At 39.1% G+C, this 19,859-nt stretch overlaps 1 protein-coding gene across 5 annotated transcripts in view; it reads left to right on the top strand.

Moving 5' to 3' along the window:
- Positions 1-19,859, top strand: part of NRCAM (neuronal cell adhesion molecule) — a 340,964-nt gene that overhangs the window by 279,138 nt on the left and 41,967 nt on the right. For all 5 annotated transcript variants that reach the window (XM_055420793.2, XM_055420789.2, XM_055420791.2 and 2 more), the window contains 6 exons: positions 5,083-5,226; positions 6,328-6,439; positions 8,517-8,683; positions 9,107-9,254; positions 11,507-11,631; positions 13,854-13,955. In XM_055420793.2, the coding sequence (XP_055276768.2) occupies positions 5,083-5,226; positions 6,328-6,439; positions 8,517-8,683; positions 9,107-9,254; positions 11,507-11,631; positions 13,854-13,955 (798 nt within the window). The remainder of the gene's footprint in view (positions 1-5,082; positions 5,227-6,327; positions 6,440-8,516; positions 8,684-9,106; positions 9,255-11,506; positions 11,632-13,853; positions 13,956-19,859) is intronic.

Raw genomic sequence — 19,859 nt, 5'->3', positions numbered from 1 at the left:
CTGACCTCCCCACCAGGCGCCATGCAACAGAGAACATTTTCAGAGGACCTCAGTACCAGATTCCTCCCCACTCCTGATTTGTAGACAGTCATCTAAGGACATTGTCACTCTCTCCCACCACACACACCCCGCCCCACCTCTGTAGGTTCTGGCTGCCAAATGCACATCAGGACTATAAAAGGAGAAGGTGGGTCAGGACAGGAAAGGGTCAGACTTGGGTTTTGTTAGCAAAATACAATGTTCTGGTTTGTGACTGTGCATTTCAGACCTGGAACCTGCTGTTTTACAAAACTGGAAGAATTCATTCAGAAAGAGTCAGGGCCCTAATCTCAATGTCTTTCAAAGCTCTTATCCCCCTAAGACTGGCCAGGTTACTTTAAACTTTCCTTGAAGCAAAAAAAAAGTATTAAATATGGAATTTGCATAAAATATGTTTGAAACCACCTGCAGAAGTCAAGAACACAGCTGCAGAGGTGCTGATGCCAAAAAAGAACTCCTAATTTATATTGTGTGACCCACAGTGTCTGGGAAAGTGTGAAAATAGAACCCAGGACCAGAAAGAAAGTGTCCAAGGTCAAAGCTGTGGACACCAAGATTCCTGACCTTGTCGTGGGAGAGCCTGGCGCTTGTAGATCTTTAATCATCCCCCTTGTGAGCTGAGGTAGATCTCTCGGATTCTTCCAAGTGGCGCATCTGTCAGATCATACTATTATTATGTTAAAAGTCCCCTTTTCTCTAAAAGATGAGAAGGGGATGGAATGAAGAGAATAAGAGAAGACAGAAGGCCTCCTCCTGCCACAGTTACATATTTTGCTGATATTGGAGGGAGAGATTGAAAGACAGTGATACATAATAAGCATGCAGAGGAAAGGAGATGTGGTCTAGGACTCCCCAAGATTCCACCAAATCATCTTTTTCCTTTTTTCAAAAGGCCTCAGTGGCCATCCCTTCACAGGAGATGTAATACCTAGATGAAGAAGAAAATTCATCTCTTTGTTCAGAGATTTGTTCTACATTATGCACAGGTGTTCAGATTTCAGGAGATGTTTATAGAGGAGACTAACTCAGGAAATCTGAGCAGTAATTGTACATTAAACAAACCACTAAGTCTCTAGTTTCTCATCTTCGAGATACATATACTTCTCTCTCCTTAGTCTGTTTCATGAAGCTCTTTTTAAAATAAAACTATTCATTAGATATAAAAATATTTTAAAATTTGATAGTGGTTTTTACTTGTATACTGGCACTTATTGTTTTTCTTATTTTCTAAATGTTGGAAACATTCATGGTTTTGGCCAGCCATGTCAGGAAGGGTAGAATAAAAGAAAGTATTATTGGAAGACTGTCACCCCAGTTCTGAACCTCACCTCTGGGGCTTTGTACGGTAGTGATTTCTCTGCTCTTAAGTTTCTTTACCCAGTGTGCATTTATAGCAGTCAAAGTTGGTATTCCTGGAATTAATTATTATTTCTTTGGGCAATTTGGGTTTAGATACTGGAGAGTTACTCCCACTCAGTAGCCAGGACACAGAATTCAAAGGCTTCAAATCTCTCTGCACCAGTGGTTTTATTCTTTGTCCAGTACCTGCTGAGCTCCCGTATGTCACTGTGACGATCCCAGGTTTGCTGGTATTTCTTTAGTAAGTACTCAAGGAAAACCAAACCAGCATTTGGCTGGTAGATCAAACCCCCATGGAGAAATATGTGCTTATTTACTCTTATTACTCTTACCTAGAGGGCTTATTTGATTCCTAAATACATTATCAAAAATAAATATTTGGAGGCTGCTCCATTTAGCAGAAATAAGGCAGATACACTCAGAGGCCTCTCAGGTTAAAGAAAAGAAAAACAAATTGGAAAGGGTTGATAGCAGGGAAAAAAAACAAGCTGTGGGATACATAAAAGCTGTTCTAAATGGTGTGTATTGTGCTTGATGAACCCCCGCTAGGGGAAGATGGTCCTACTGGCTTTGTGAGTTGAGCTGGTCTTTCATGTTCATGGCGAGGTAACTTTTTACTGTGGTTACACATAACAGATCCTACTGTCTAACACAGGGAACAATATCCAATCTCCTGGAATAAAGCAGTATAGAAAAAATTATTTTAAAAAGAATGTATGTATGTGTAAAACTGAGTCACTTGCTGTATATCGAGGTTGGCACAACATTGTAAATCAACTATATGTCAGTTAAAACACACACATACATAGCAGAAAATTTGCCATCTTAATCATTTTTAAGAGTGCAGTTCAGTAGTGTTGGCAGTACTTTCACACTATTATGAAATAGATCTCCAGAACTTTCTCATCATGAAAAACTGGAACTCTATCCCCATTAAACACACAGTGGTGCAGCTTTTAAGAGCTCGGTATATTCCAGGAACTGGGAGGGACCCCCAGCCCTCCACTGCCTGGCCGGTCCACAGAAGTGCAGTCAGAATGCACACGGACCCCAGCTGCTGGCTCCAAAACGCTGAGAATAATTGACAGAGAAGGAGACTCCAGAGATGCTGCTCTGTCCCAACACGCTGTGCCGAGGCAGTGGAAGGACACTGCTGAGAATGTGAGTCAGAAAGGCCGAGACGATCCTAGACTCGGGATGCAGGACACGGAACACAGGCCTCCCTGAGGGATGCTGCATTCTCAGGGCACCTGACAGCTGGTCACAGGTCTCATCCACTTCCTAGGCCAGTGTGGCATGTCAGTCCTCTGCTGTCATTTACTGAGGAAATCTATACTCTGTCCAAGGAATTGAAACTTTTATTTTTCTTCTGGTTGGAAGAACATGCTCCTTAAGGCCATTTTGAAATCATTAGAATCATAAACAGTGGATGTGAGCTAAGGTGTCAACTCAAATTGGTTTCTTTCTTTTTTTTTTTTTTTTGGCCACAGCACAGCATTCAGGATCTTAGTTCCCCAACCAGGGATCGAACCCATGTCCCAGGCAATGGAAGCAGGGAGTCTTAACCACTGGACCCAGGGAAGTCCGCCAACTCAAAGCACCAGGGCTCACTCCATCACTAGTTGAAGTAACTGGACTGTCTAATAATCTTTCTTCCTTTATTTTTTTTTTGTTTTTCTTTTGATTTGTTTTTTTAATTTAATTTTTATTTTGTATCAGGGTATAGGGCTTCCCTTGTAGCTCAGTCAGTGAAGAATCTGCCTGCAGTGCAGGAGATCTGGGTTCAATCCCTGGGTTGGGAAGATCCCCTGGAGAAGGAAATGGCAACCCACTCCAGTATCCTTGCCTGGAAAATCTCATGGACAGAGGAACCTGGTAGGCTACAGTCCATGGGGTCACAGAGAGTCAGGCATGACTGACAGACTAACACTTACTTACTTTATTGGGGTATAGCCAATTAGCAAACAATGTTGTGATAGTTTCAGGTGAACTGCAAAGGGAACCAGTCATACACACACATGTGTTCCTACTCCCTCAAACACCTCTTGCATCCAGGCTGCCACATAACGTTGAGCAGCGTTCCATGTGCTATACTAAGATGATTTTCTAAGTTAGCTGTCAATTGTGATTGAAATATCAGACATAACAACTACGTACAGAAAGGTGTGGTAGTAAATGTGTGTAGTTTTAAGCCACTGAGTTTAGAGCAACTTGCTCAGCCTCGGTAGAAACTAATGCAGAATGAGAATGAGTGGGCATGACGCTTTGAATATGTGTGATAAAACAAGGATGGATAACACTAGCGTGATGTCTTTTGTTATTTATTTTCATTAATAACCCACAGACGAAAGTTTTTAAAGTGATAAAGGAGTCTAAAGGCAGTAATAAATATGTCTTAGGTGCCCATCCTTTTCTTGTCATCAAAGAGGAGAAATGGTCTTTAGAATGTAAGTACAGGCTAGTAAGTGGTTCAGGTTCCAAGAGCAGTTTAAGAGGAAGGGTGTTATTATTTATTGTTTTAATTTATTTTATTGAAGTATAGTTGATTTACCATGCCATGTTAATTTCTGCTGTACACCAAAGTGATCCAGTTATACATACATAGACTTTTTTTCCTTATTCCTTTCCATTATGGTTTATCTGGCATATTGCATATATGAGTGCTGTTATTTAGAGTTGGTTTTGATCAGCATGCTGAGACACATACCTACTACCCCTTTTAGTGCACTTTTAAAGCCATGTAAGTTTACATCCTAAGATTTAGTGTTCACAAAAGTAAATATATGTTCAATAGCATGGCATTTCCAAATTGTTGGTCATGCATTGGACTGAATGCTCATCCAACTTGTTCCATTCCGCTTTAGATAGGATATCAACCGTGGTCTTAACATTTTTTTTAGATACTTGAGAGATTTAGCTGAAACTGCTACCTTTAAGAGAAATTTCACAGAGTTTATTTCTACTTCAGCTTCCCGTATTGCCAAAGCAGGAAAATACATATTTTCACATTTGATAATTAACCCTATACTTATTTACATATCTGTTTCAGTAAGAGGCTTTTAACATATACAAGATCAGATGATGTAGAGGGTTTTATATTTTTGGACTACTTTTTGCTATCTCCTCCGGGTGGCTCAGACAGTTAAGAATCTGCCTGCACTACAGGAGACCCAAGTTTGATCCCTGGGTCAAGAAGATCCTCTGGAGGAAGAAATGGCAACCCACGCCAGTATTCTTGCCTGGAGAATTCCGTGGACAGAAGAGCCTGGTGGGCTATAGTCCAAGGGGTCATAAAGAGTTGGATACAACTGAGTGATTAACACTTGATAATTAACTTTCCTTCTCATAAATTACAGTAATTTTTTGTGAACAAGGTAATGTTTTCCTGAATTTGTATTGAAATTTATACCTAACTTGTGGTTTTTTCCCCTACCTCTGTCAAAATAATATTGAAAAGAATCAATCCATTTAAAACTGAATGGATATCAAGCAGATACCCATGCTGATAAGTGATAACTAAATTCTGAGAAAGGAAATTAACGGCTGCTGCTTGCTTGTTGGTTTTCTTTCTTACTGCATATATACCTAGATCAGTCTTCTACTTACTCTGAATTAGACCTCAAGTTGTACATCTTTTAAGTAAATAGGGATGAATGTATACTTTTTGTTTTTATATCCAAACAGTTGCCCCTGATGACCCCAGCAGAAAAATAGATGGTGACACCATTATTTTTTCCAAAGTTCAAGAAAGATCAAGTGCAGTGTATCAGTGCAATGCCTCTAACGAATATGGATATTTACTGGCAAATGCGTTTGTAAATGTGCTGGGTAAGCTCTCCCTTTATTAAAGACATGGCAGATTCAATTAATGACCATTGTTGTTTTCCATTCATTCAGCAGAAATACATTAAGCATCTGCTGTGCAGTGGCATTGAACTTGAAGCTGGAAAGGGATATAGGAAGATAGATAAGATACAATCTGATGGCTACATTGTGTCAAACCTCTCAAAAGGAAGAGAGCATTGGTTTGCTTTTAATAACTGAATGTGACTATTGTACCGTCCTTAGAAACTGACAAGTCAAATGAAAATTTCAGGATTCTGATTTTTGAAAATCAGTCATTAATCATAATGTTTAGCATTGATCTAAGTCACAGATGTACATTTATTTATAAATTCATAATAATATGTTTAGAAAACTATGACATAAATGTTCTGGAGTGATTGGTTTTTGTGAACATTATATTTCCCTTATGGAGCAAAAATGACTAAAATACCAGGTTTGTTAGAAATACAATTTATATGAGAATTGTTTTCATGATACCATGGAATTATATTTCAACTCTTTAAGTGGAGTAGGCTCCCTTTCAAGTAGAATTAAGATCAGGAAGCCAACCAATATGTGGTATTTTTTCCTTCATGCTTGAACAAAGGTCAGTAAAATCACATGAAGAGCTGAGCCATCACGATGTTGATGGATGTACAGGAAGCAGTTCCAATTCCGGTTGTTTTTTGAGTCATCAGCATTCTGATTTTTTCTGCCAACTTGTGTGTTCTGATGGGCCATTCAACAAAAATGTATTTAGTCATGATTTTGTGCCAGATACTGTGCTGATTTATGGAGAGAAGACAGTAAAAATTCCCATTCCTTGCCTGCAAGGAACTCACAGTATAGTAGGAGATATAAAGAAATCAGTTATTACAAACTATGCCTGAGTAAGATGCAAACGTGAGGCAGAGGGAGAAAACTTGTGTTTCTCCACCTTGAGTGACCAGTAGGGTCATACCTGCCTGAGAACGTAAGGGGAGAGATACATTGGCTGTGCCTTACTATGAACTCTAATGACCTTAAAAAAATGCGGAAATACACAGTGGGCCTAAATGTTTATTTCATCTTAATATTTACTTTACCTTTTCACAACATTTTTAGCTGAGCCTCCACGAATCCTTACATCTGCAAACACACTCTATCAGGTCATCGCAAACAGACCTGCCTTACTGGACTGTGCCTTCTTTGGGTCTCCTCTACCTACCATCGAGTGGTAAGTAGTGCTCCTGTCTGTTTGTCATATTTACATTTGCTAGAGCTTTCAAATTTCTCAGTATGTAGGGTTTTAGTCAGAGCACAGATAGGAGAAAAAGCAAGGAAGAATCCATCATCTTTTTAATTATTAAATGTATTCACAAAAATGTATTAATGACTTGCTCTATGCTAAATATTGTCACATGGATCATCTTCTTGGCAGTATGCTTTGTCCAACCTGCTGCTGCTGCTGCTAAGTCACTTCAGTCATGTCGGACTCTGTGTGACCCCATAGACAGCAGCCCACCAGGCTCCCCCGTCCCTGGGATTCTCCAGGCAAGAACACTGGAGTGGGTTGCCATTTCCTTCTCCAATGTATGAAAGTGAAAAGTGAAAGTGAAGTCGCTCAGTCATGTCCGACTCTTCGCAACCCCATGGACTGCAGCCCACCATGGGATTTTCAAGGCAAGAGTACTGGAGTGGGGTGTCCACCTTAGAGGGATATATAAATGTTTTTGAAACAAAAATTAAAATTACAGTGCCACGATATCACCTGGGATGTCATGAATGATGGCTGGAGAGATAGGTTGAGGGACATTCCTTGATCATAAAATATCATCTGAGGTGAGAGCAGGGTCCATAAGCTTAAAAACAGAACTTGCTATTACCAGTGTTCCCCTCCCACTGAGCATGCTGGCGTGGATCCAGCCAAGCTCCCCCCGGTGTCTTTCACTCCCTCTTTAGACCATTCCATTTCACGTATCCATTCTGGTACTAGTCCTGTTCATCCGCCCAGCTTGCTTTAGCCTGAACTGAAAGAGACAAGGCCAAGAGAGGCAACCGGTCAGAAAGAATGAGTGAAAGAAAATTGGAACGTTCATTTATGGACCCTCTGTCAGCTGGCAGACACTGTGTGGGGCTCTACTTTTTGCTGTGAGATTAAAGCCAGATGTTGGATTAAAACACAAACACGGATGCTTATGCAGAAAATTTCCTAGCAAAGGAGAAGAGTTAATGCTTAGTCTTACACCTCTTTTCATCCATCCTTACTTCTTCTTCTGAACTTTTTATTTTGTGCTGGGGGTATGGTCAATTAACAATGTTGTGATAGTTTCCAGTGGACAGCAAAGGGACTCAGCCATACATATATGTGTATCTATTCTCCCCCAAACCCCTCTCCCATCCAGGCTGCCATATAACATTGAGCAGAGTTCCATGTGCTATACAGTAGGTTCTTGTTGGTTATCCATTTTAAATATAGCAGTGTGTACATGTCCATCCCAAGTGAAAGTCGCTCAGTCTTGTCCAGCTCTGCAACCCGTGGACCTGTCAGGCTCCTCTGTTCATGGGATTCTCCAGGCAAAAATCCTGGAGTGGGTAGCCGTTCCCTCCTCCAGGGGATCATTCCAATCTAGGGGTTGAACCCAGGACTCCCACATAGCAGGCAGATCCTTCATGGTCTGAGCCCCTAGGGAAGCCCATCCCAAACTCCCTAACTATCCCTTCCACCTGCAACCATAAGTTCATTTTCTAAGTCTGTGAGTCCATCCTCACTTCTCTTGACGCTAGCCCAGAAGCTGAATGTAGATATACTTTACATGTATGCTTTTTTCTTTTTCCTCTCTGAATATTTTTCTACTTATGCTCTCTAAAGTACAACCCTTATAATCTTGATGTAGAAATCTCTGCAGATGGAGTTACAAACACATCACTGTCGGAGGAAAAGGTCAAAAGGAGCAGTCTTCATTTTGTCTGTTTTTTCATCTATTAGGGATAAAATAGATAATAATGTGATTATTAAATTATGAATCTCTCATAATGAAAATTGTCACTCAAGTATTTAGTATTATCACCCTCATTCTTCAAGCACCATTTATCACTGAGTCCTCCAGTTTGATATCCTGTCTTTGCATTGACCACCCCCCTTCCCAGCCCCCCGTGACTGACACGCATGCAGTATGCCTACACAGATTTGAAGTCTGTGAGCATCATCTGGTAATGCAGACCATGATGTGTTAACCTTGAACAGGGCATTTTATGTCTGACTTCAAACTATGATGTGTTTTCCTCTCATTCTGATGGTTTTCATAATGAAGGTTTAAGGGCTCTAAAGGGAGTGCTCTTCGTGAAGATATTTATGTTTTACATGAAAATGGAACTTTGGAAATTCCTGTGGCCCAGAAGGACAGTACGGGAACTTATACATGTGTCGCACGGAATAAGTTAGGAATGGCAAAGAATGATGTTCACCTGGAAATCAAAGGTGAGGCAGAGGTGGCATACATTTTTTATGTATTATGTGACTTTGAGCAAATTCTCCAGCTTTTTAAAAAAATGTATTTTATTGAAGCATAGCTGATTTATAATGTTGTGCTAGTTTCTGCTGTACAGCAAAGTGATTCAGATATATATATATATTTTATATGTGTATATATACATACATTCTTTTTCATATTCTTTTCCATTGTGGTTTATCACAGCATATTGCATACAATTCCCTGTGCTTCACAGTAAAACCTTGTTGTTTATCCATCCTATATGTAATATTTTGCATCTGCTAATCCCAAACTTCCAATCCATCCCTCCTCCACCCTCCTCTGCCTTGGCAACCACGTCTGTTCTCTGTATTTTGATTTTGTTAAATTCTCCAGTTTTGGCAATGGATAACAGTAACTTTCCATTTCAGATCCAACAAGGATCATTAAACAGCCTGAATATGCAGTTGTGCAAAGAGGGAGCACTGTGTCCTTTGAATGCAAAGTGAAACATGATCACACCTTAATCCCAACTGTCACGTGGCTGAAAGACCACGGGGAGCTGCCCAATGACGGAAGGTATTTGAAAACAATGCCTTTTCTTTCTCATCCTTCTCTCTTTAAGCTGCTCTTGAACTAGAGGTTTATTTTATATTGACTTTTTTTGAAGATTTGTTGATGTGGACCATTTTTAAAGCCTTATGTAATTTGTTACAATATCGTTTCTATTCCATGTTTTTTGCTTGAGGCATGTGGGATCTTAGCTCCCCAACCAGGGATTGAACCCTCACCTTCCTGCCATGAAAGGGGTAGTCTTAACCAGTGGACTGCCAGGGAAGTCCCTGTATAGTGACTCAATGGTTACCTTTTTAAAATTTCTGCTCTCTCTTCAAAGTAGATATACATTTCCTTTCCCTGCTGTAAATCGTTCAGACCTAGAAGGTATCAAGTTGTGGAAATAAGACCCTGAGAATGTTTGTCTATTTTGTGTATTGGTGTACTATGTAATTCAGGATGCAAAAATTCCTTTCAGATCTTGGACAACATGCGTTGTTTTCTGCCATGTACAGTGCAGTCTCAACAGATGTTTTCGTTCCCTTTTACAAATAAGCAGAAATGTGATCTCTTTAATCATCGGAGTGTGCCTGAATCCTCATCGGTATTTTACAGGACTGTAGTTTTTATTTGGATGGGGAGTTTTCTTTTCATTTTACCTAAAGCCAATAGGAGGAGGAGGAGAAAAATAAAACAAGTAAAGAATTTGAAAGAGCCTGAGCATGATGCATTCCTCTAGCTTGGAATGGAGGAAAGGTCATGCCCATTTTCAGGTGGGTTTGATGAAGTACACAGTTGAACGGGAGAATTTTAGCAGATACAGGGGGGCTACAGTCATCACCCCAGTGGGAAGGAATGTTGTCTGCTGGTAGAAATGATTCCTGTGGCTTTTTTCAACTGTGCCTTAATGGTGCCCTCTTGCCTGTTAATGTTCCTTAAAAGAACTATGTGGCCTTTTCCGTGCCCGGGGTTTCCATCTAGTTCTGTGCTTCAACTGGTCAGTTTTATCTCTGGGATCTGAATTGATAAAGATGAGAAGGAAGTAATGAGGAAATGACCATTGGACTAAGTTAGCTTAAGGTTTAGCTTGGAAATCCCCTGTGAAGATGGTTAATGATTTATGTGGCTTCATTAAAACCATGCATGAATCCTATCTGCATAGATTTTTGACCTACTGGATAAACTGTCATGCTTACAAGAAACTTCTAGAAAACTCTTCTTAGTAACTGGTGATCTAAATCTTCCTGTTTCTAGTGATAAACCTGATTGGTATTGTTTGCATTTATTTTCTTCTATTGCAAATCATTTCTCCTATTGCAAATTATGCATGTGGAAAAATGATACAAAGTTTCTGCAGTAAATGATGAATTCTTTAGCCATAAAAAGAATGAAATAATGCCATTTGCAGCAACATGGATGGATCTAGACATTATCATACTAAGTGAAGTAAGTCAAAGAAAAATACCATATGATATCACTTATATATGGGATCTAGAAAAATGATGCAAATGAACTTATTTATAAAACAGAACCACAGACTTAGAAAACAAACTTACAGTTACCAAAGGTGAAAGGGATGGGGGTGGAGTAAATTGGGAATTTGGGATTAACAGATGCACACTACTATATGTAAAATAGATGAACATCAAGAACCTACTATTTAGCACAGGGAATTATATTCAGCATCTTGTAATAACCTATAACAGAAAATAATCTGAAAAAGAGAATATGTATATATATATATGTACTTATATACTCTTATTATTTATATTCTTATTCATTTATATATATTTAAGTATATATATATGACTGAATCACTTTGCTGTATACATGAAACATTGTAAATCAACTATATATACTTCATTGAAAAATAACAACAATTATAACTTATTTAAAAATATACACTTTGTTAAAAATTGAGCTGGATGAGTGGAAGTCGCAAAAGCCATAGGAAAGCCCTTTAGTCAGGGTAACTGGAACCGCCCCTACCTCAGCCCCTTGTCTTGAGGAAGTGCCTAAAACTCCAGAGGCGTGGTTGAAAACCACTGGACCAGAGGACTTGTCATCATTTCAAAACAAGCTTCTCATTCATTCAAAATATTTTCCAACTATAATCATTATTAAAGTGACATGTATAGGATTTTAGCTCTGATGTGCTGCTAATCTTTATCATCTTTCCCTTCTATCAAATTCACCGCTGTTTTCATGCCAGTAAAATGGTTATGGGGTGTGGTTGGGTGTCCATTTCAGCCGCTCTGAATGTGTGATAATTGCAGGTTCACTGTTGACAAGGACCATTTGGTGGTCGCTGATGTCAACGATGATGATGGTGGGACCTACACGTGTGTGGCCAACACAACTCTGGACAACGTTTCGGCCAGTGCTGTGCTTAGCGTTGTCGGTAAGAACTATAACACATATAGTACAACTGGCTGCCCTGTTTTAAGTTGAAAGGAAAAATTGTCAGTAGTAACTATTTCCTTGTTACAGTTTTACCATTTTATAGGTGAGTTAAATACCCATATCTTTTTTGAAAGATTCCTTTGAGGAAATAATTCCAGTCTAAATGTACCCTGTAGAGCACTGGAATTAAAATGGTGGTTATGCATATTAGTGATATTTTCATAAGACAGAGCAATTAATCTACTTTTATTTAAAATTGAAGAGGTTTTACCCCCAAATTATTACTGTATGTTTATCAATGCCATGCCTTGCAGCTAAACATAAGGCTCAGTTTTATAATCTTAATCATGCTCAATCTTTGTCTTTTTGTACTATCTTATATCTTTCCATTACTAATTTTGATTAAAATCGTTTATATTACTGTCCTTTCTAGCTCCTACTCCAACTCCAGCTCCCATTTACGGTAAACTAATATGAGTCCTTTTTCTCTGTTTTCTTTTGAAAAATTTCATACATGCAGAAAAATTCCTTTACTTTCTTATCTCTATCGCGTCATTATGTTTCTTTAAGGAAAGGGTCTCTGTCAGATATTCAACTGTGTTGTCCATTTATTGCTGTGAATCATTTTTTCATTATAACCCTGAAACTTCTCACTGCATATCAGTTCAGTTCAGTTCAATTTAGTCGCTCAGTCGTGTCCGACTCTTTGCGACCCTATGAATCACAGCACGCCAGGCCTCCCTGTCCATCACCAACTCCTGGAGTTCACTCAAACTCATGTCCATCGAGTCGGTGATGTCATCCAGCCATCTCATTCTCTGTCGTCCCCTTCTCCTCCTGCCCCCAATCCCTCCCAGCATCAGAGTCTTTTCCAGTGAGTCAACTCTTCGCATGAGGTGGCCAAAGTAATATTGCCACTCAGTTCCAAGTATTTCATGTCTTATTACAAAGTCATTGAATTTAATGAAAGTCCCTCTTTCATATCATTTCTTTGTAAAGTAGCATAGTGCTTTTCAAAAGTATTGTCCACATTTTACAGACAGGAAAAGCAATTTCATATATTATTCCACAAATTAGATCTTCAATCTATTAAAAGTTGTTTTGGAAAGCTAAATGTTCTTTGGGGGTTCCCTTTTCAAGAAATTTACATAGGGAAACAATGGCTGTCTAGAACAACATTTGACCTTTGTATTAGACAAAACCACCAATTCAATGTGTTCACAGAAGATAAATCACTAAAGATAGACAAAAAAGAGGACACTTCCCCATATCATGTTGATTTTTCTGAGTTGGAAAAATAAATCTGAATTTTTTTCCTGAAATCTCTTTGATTAAAGAACCCTCATCTTTTTTCAGTGTTAAAAAATTCAGCTGGATTTTACAGATACCATGAATTATACTATAGAATACCTGTCCTTTATAGCCATTTACTGCTTCTTTACTAGTATCAAAGAAGTGCTTACATTTTTATATGGCTTCTGGTTTGTCCAAGAGCCAGAGGTACTGCCAAGAGCAAGGTCAGGAAAAGACCCAAAGGGAACATTAACTCTCTGGATTTCAAATGCACCATTAGAAGAGGCAGACATGCTTCTGGGACACCTTCATCCCAACAGGTGTCTATACCCTGGTGTCCTCTGAGAATAAACACACCTCCCCATATGCCTGACTAGTACTGAGCATCCACATAAGGTATGCATGCTGAGGGCTAGCTGCATAGCATCAATTTTATAATTCCCTTAAAAATATGAATATTCTTCAAGTGCCCCCAAATCTGTAGTTTAGCATGTTTCAGAAAGAATATTTGCAGCTTCTTTTAACAATACATGCATTTACCTGTATTTCGTTTTTCAGCGTTTGCCATTCTCTGTTTCCCATTTGTTAGAAATTCAGCTTCCATATTATTATTTCTGTTTTCACTCATCTATGTTTATGAAAGACACACACTGAGAGTGCTGGAGAACCATACTTGTCCATTCCACTGGCTTTGGTGACAAGGGACTTAGTTTCATTTGAAAAAGATACAAGCAGAGCTCATTGAGGGGTTCTCCTGGATGTGTGTGTGTGTTCCCAGCAGCCTCAGTTTTCATTTTCTTTCAGTTGCATGCTCATTGGTCATTACGTGCTCTGTGTCTTTAAGAGTCCCCTCTGTGAATAGTAGCAGAAGTAATGGAGAACCTCAAGGTCGGATGGTTAACTATGATGTATGTGTTTGATCTACAGATGTCCCAAATCCTCCCTTTGATTTAGAATTGACAGATCAACTCGACAGGAGTGTTCAGCTTTCATGGACCCCAGGCGATGACAACAATAGTCCGATTACAAGTATGTGATGTCATTTGCTTTTTCATTAGTAAACTTTATGATTATTTTCAAAGCGTTCTGTCACATGCAATTGAACTTTCCCACAGAGATATTTCCTGCCATCCTCTGCTTCATTTCTCATGGAACCAAAACATTTATGGCTCACCTTTCCTCAGAGTTGGAGTCATTCTTCGTTACAGTTTCTGGTTTGGGACACTGATTGATAAAGATGTTAATTAAGTGAATAGACTGCCCTTTTGTGTTAAAGATCCATAAGAAACACCCTCAATTTCTACCGAGATATATTGCAAGATATTTTGCCCATTAATATGGGAGAAAATAACAGAAAGACCAGTCTAAATCTTAGAAACTTGAAACTTGGTAAGTAAAGTGACTTTTCAAACCCACAACTGGTAACAGAACTCAGTGTAGACATCTGAGGTGTCTTTCTTTGCATTAGCCCTTGATATAAAACGACATATTCACCAGTGTTAACTCCTCACTTTGATGACATCAGTCTAGAGAGATTATGTGGGAAAGAGCCCATGGAAGATAAATGGGAGAGAAAGCAGGAGTAGGCAGGAAAGATCTTCAGATTGTAATGCAGGTCTGATGTCTGTGAAAGGAGAGAGGAAGGAGTATGTGGGAGAACTCTCAGACTCCAGTACAGATTGTCTCAGCCAGGTCAGCAAGGATCCCACAGGGAAGTTCCACAGAGGGTGGGGCTGAGTCTAGGGCCCTTGCTGTGCTCAGTCACTGGACTAGCTCAGGTAGAGAGTGGCCTCACAGGAACACCGCAGCTGATCCTTGGGAAAGGGACAGCAGATAGAGCCTGCTGCTGACATTCCTGGTAGTGGGTTCTCTCTCAAAAAGAGATCTGAGTAGTGCGTGTACATATACATGTATACACATATGCACATATATACATATATTGGAGGCAGGAGGAGACGGGGACGACAGAGAATGAGATGGCTGGATGGCATCACCGACTCGATGGACATGAGTCTGAGTGAACTCCAGGAGTTGGTGATGGACAGGGAGGCCTGGCGTGCTGTGATTCATGGGGTCGCAAAGAGTCAGACAGGACTGAGGGACTGAACTGAACTGAACTGAACATATATATAGAGAGAGACACTGTACACAATAATACAGTAATACATTTTTTTTATCTTATTTGTGTCCTCAACTAAAATATACACTCCATAAGGGCAGAGATTTTTGACTAACTTGTTTCAGAAGAATGCCTGGTACATAATAGGTATTCAGTTGATATTTGTTGAATGAATGAATGAACAAAGAGTAGAAATGCCTTGAAATCTGATGGGGTCATTTTAACCTGGGTAAAAATGTCTCTAACACCCTCACCAGCTAAGTCTGGATAATATACTGGATGGACAGGAAGACTTGCCATGAATGAAATGAGTGTTCTGATCAAGGACTGAAAATCCATTGAGAAAGGAACATCACTAACGAACAGAAGACAGAGGAGAGGTTTTTGCTTAATTTTCTTGGAACTATTCTGCTTTATAGCAGGTATAATAAATCAACATGAACATCATTTCAGAAAGCAATTTAGTCTTCATGCAGCATAAACATATTACAGAGTTGTGTCTACTCTCTTAAGTATCTGTTTGATTTTAAAACTTCTAAGCTTATCTATGGATAAGCTCTTCCAGTATCCTTATGGCATGGTCCCTCACCTGATTTTATTCTCTAGGTTGATGTCATCAAGGTGAGGAGTTAACACTGGTGAATGTGTCACTTTATAGCAAGGGCTAATGAAAAGAAGGCAATGGCAAGCCACTCCAGTACTCTTGCCTAGAAAATCGCATGGACGGAGGAGCCTGGTGGGCTGCAGTCCATGGGGTCGCTACTAGTCGGACACGACTGAGCTACTTCACTTTCACTTTTCACACATTGGAGGAGGAAATGGCAACCCACTCCAGTGTTCTTGCCTGGAGAATCCCGGGGACAGCGGAGCCTGGTGGGCTGCCGTCTGTGGGGTCGCACAGAGTCGGACACGACTGAAGCGACTTAGCAGCAGCAGCAGCAGCAATGGAAAGAAAGACACCTCAGATGTCTGCACTGATCTCTGTTACAAGTTGCGGGTTTGAAAAGTCACTTTACTTACCTAACCCTAACCCCAACGCTAACCCTAACCCTCCAAATACATGTATAAATTGACACTGTACACATTTAGTTCTGTCTCTGGATCTGCTTTCCAGAGGAGTCAAGTATAAGCATATATATACACATGGCTATGTGTGTGTGTGTCCATGTTTAAGCCATACAAAGGACAAAGCAGGAGAAGGAGATTAAAGAATACAGGGGTAAGGGATATAATTAGAAACAAGGTAGCCAGGAAAAGCTCATTGATAAGGTAGCATTTCTCTGGAAAACAGTATAGAGTTTCCTTTTAAAAAAAAACCTGAAAATAGAGTTACCATGTGATCCAGCAATTCCATCCCTGTGCACATATCCAGAAAAGATGAAAGCCCTAATTCAAAAAGATACATGTACCCCAGTATTCATTGCAGCACTGTTTACAATAATCTGCCAAGACATAGAAGTAACTTAAGTGTCCATCCACCCATGAATGAGTGAAGAAAATGGAATACTACTCAGCCATAAAAAATGAAGTAATGCCATTTGCAGCAACGTGGATGGACCTAGAAATTATCATACTAAGTGAAGTGAGACAGAGAAAACAAATCTTACATGGTATCACATATATGGATCTAAAAAATGGTGCAAATGAACATATCTACAAAACAGAAGTAGACTCATAGACATAGAAAACAAATTTATGGTTATCAAAGGGAAAGGCAGAAGGAATAAGGAATTTTGGATTAACAGGTTTACACTACTATATATGAGATAGATAAACAAGGATTTACTGTTTAGCACAGGGAACTATATTCAATATATTGTAATAAACTGTAATGCAAAAGAATGGGAAATGAATATCGTTACATTCATCTATATATGTTTTACCAAATCACTTTGCTTTATATCTGAAACTATCACAATATTGTAAATCAACTATGCTTCAATTGAAAAATAATCAATTTTTAAAAAAGAAGGTAACATTTGTGTATGTCCATTAAGACATGAAGAGGGAGCTACTGAACACACTATGTAGTTATCTGGAGGAAGAATTTCCCGGGGAGAGCAAGAGAAAGAGCAAAGACCCTGAGATAGGAGCATGTCTGCTCAGAAGTCACTGTAGCTGGAGTGAAATGAACAAGAGGAAGTGAAGTAGGAGAGAAGGTCAAAGAGGCAGAGAGTTGGTGGGTGGAGTGGGCTGTGCATATGTAGGGCCGTGTATTCCATTGTAGGGGTTGGGAAGGAATTGGAGGGGCTTAAATAGAGGAATGGATCACACTGGGATTCCCCAATGGCTCAGCAGTGATGGCCCTGCAATGCAGGAGAAACAGGATCAATCCCTGGGTTGGAAAGATCCCTGGAGAAGGAAATGGCAATTCTCTCCAGTGTTCTTGCCTGGGAAACCCCATGGACAGGGGAGCCTGGCAGGCTACAGACCATGGGACTGTGAAAGAGTCAGACGTGACTTTGTGACTAAACAACAGTGGATCACACTGGCTATTCTACTGAAAATAGTCTATAGAGAAACGAGGGTAGCAGGGTGGCGAAACTAGGCAGGACCATGGTTCTCAAATCGTACACTGAAATACCATGCAGAACCTCAGCAAACTCACAGGCATCCCTCCAGATGTTAAGTTTGTGATTTTTAAATTTTGTTTTTTTAAAAAATACAGTGACATCTGTCAGACAGCCCATGAAATACTAGCTGGAGGTAGTTCACAGTTTCAGTATTAATAGTGCTAAGTCACATTGTGACAATGTCATATCTCTGCAAAGCCTTTGCTGTGATAAAAAGCAAGTACTGTGTGAAAATCAGTGTGAAACAGGAAAGGAGGAAGGTGGTATCTAATTTGTTGATAAGGTTAGAGAAGTTATGTGGTTTCCTGTTCATTTTAAGTTAAGACATAAACACTTATTAGTTTATATGGACCTAACTCCTTACTACTTGGAAATGTTAGGTATTTCTTTTGACCTAAAGGAGCCATGAGAAAAAGTACTGGGACACTAAGCCTACCATGACCAAGAAGTTTGGGAACTTGTGAGTTAGGAGGTTATGCAGTAATTCACACAAGAAATCTTCGTGTCTTGTATTAGGTCATGGGGATGGAGAAGCTGAGAAATGGTAAGCTGAAATTTTGCATGTATTTTTAAAATACAGCCAACAGGACTGTTGAGCATTTGAGAGAAAGAGAGGAATCAAAAAGGACTTCAAAAGATTCTGACCTGAGTTGTCACTACCAGTTGGGCTGAAGATTGGGATCAGTCTTGGTCACATCCAATTTGAGATGCCGTACTCAACAAACAAGTGGGATTCTTGAGTAGGTGATTAAGTATCCAAGACCGCAGTTCAGGGGAGAGATAGAGGCTAAAGATATAAATGTGAAGGTCATCGGTTTATGAAACTGGAGATAACTAGCAAATTAATGTAGATTAGAAGGAGAACTCTAAGTGATGAACCTGTGAGCAGTGCAACACATATTTTCAAGTTCATTTTTGTATCTATAATTCATATCATGGTATATGGCAAGTAGTAGATAATTAATGAATATCTAAATACCCTTTTTTCCATTTATTTTTTAATTGAAGTATACTTGATTTACAATGTTGTTTCACGTGTACAGCAGGATGATTCACTTATACCTATTTTTTCACATTCTAGGTTATTACAAAATATTGAGTATAGTTTCCTGTGCTGTACCATATGTCTTTGTTGGTTATCTCTTTTATATAGAATACTGTGTTTATGTCAGTCCCAAACTCCTCATTTATCCCTCCCCCTACATTTCCCCTTTGATAACCATAAGTTTGTTTTCTATGTCTATGGATCTATTTCTGTTTTGTATATAAGTTCATTTGTATCATTTTCTTTTTCTTTAAACATATAAGCAATATTGTATGATATTTGTCTTTCTCTGCCTGGGTTACTTCACTTAATATTGTAATGTCTAGGTCCATCCATATTGCCACATGTGGCATTATGTCATTCTTTTTATGGCTGAGTAATATTCCATTGTATTTATATACTATACCTTCTTTATGCATTCATCTGTCAATGAACATCTAGATTGCTTCTATATTTTGGCTATCGTCAATAGTACTTCATTGAACTATTGTAAATAGTGCTACATTGTGGTGCATTCATCTTTTCGAATAAATACCTGTTTTTACAAGGATAAAATACACATACCACAAAATTTTAATAGAGACAGGAGAGAAGGTATCCATTAAAAAGTAAGTCTTCCTCCCACCCCTGATTCTCAGTTCTTCCGGTGACACCAGTATTAGTTTGTGTCCTCTGAGAAGTAACACATGTCCGTTCAAGCACATGTGTATATGTGTATGTCATAGTAAGTCTTTTTATGTTTATACAACTATAGTATCCAGCACACCCTGGATCATGTTCTAAACCCTCTTGGTTTCACTTAACAATATATTTTAGAAATCATTCTGTTTTAGTACATGTGGAGCAGCCCTATTCATTTTTTACAGCTGCAGAATATTCCATTGTGTGGAGGCATCATAATTTATTTAATCAGTGTTCTACTGATGAACATTTAATTTGTTTGCAATTAGGTTGTTTCACTTGCAAACAATGCTGCCATGTGGATTCCTTTTCATGTATTTTTTAACATGTGCATGAGCGCATTTATTCAAAATAAATTGCTGGAAGCACAGTTTCTCAATCAAAGGTTATCTGAGTTAAATATTGTTAGATATTCTAAATTGTGCTCCATTGAAGGTGTACCAATTCATGCTTCCCACAAAGTATAAGAATGCTCATTTCCCTATGTCCAAGTCCACAAAGTATGTTAAACACTT

The sequence above is a fragment of the Moschus berezovskii genome, chromosome 3, assembly GCF_049115385.1.
Source record: "Moschus berezovskii isolate FMDL1 chromosome 3, NW_MosBer_1.0, whole genome shotgun sequence".
In the NCBI taxonomy this organism is placed as follows: domain Eukaryota; kingdom Metazoa; phylum Chordata; class Mammalia; order Artiodactyla; family Moschidae; genus Moschus; species Moschus berezovskii.
The sequence above is the reverse complement of the archived record's forward strand: the minus strand, read 5'-3'. Positions and strand labels throughout refer to the sequence as shown.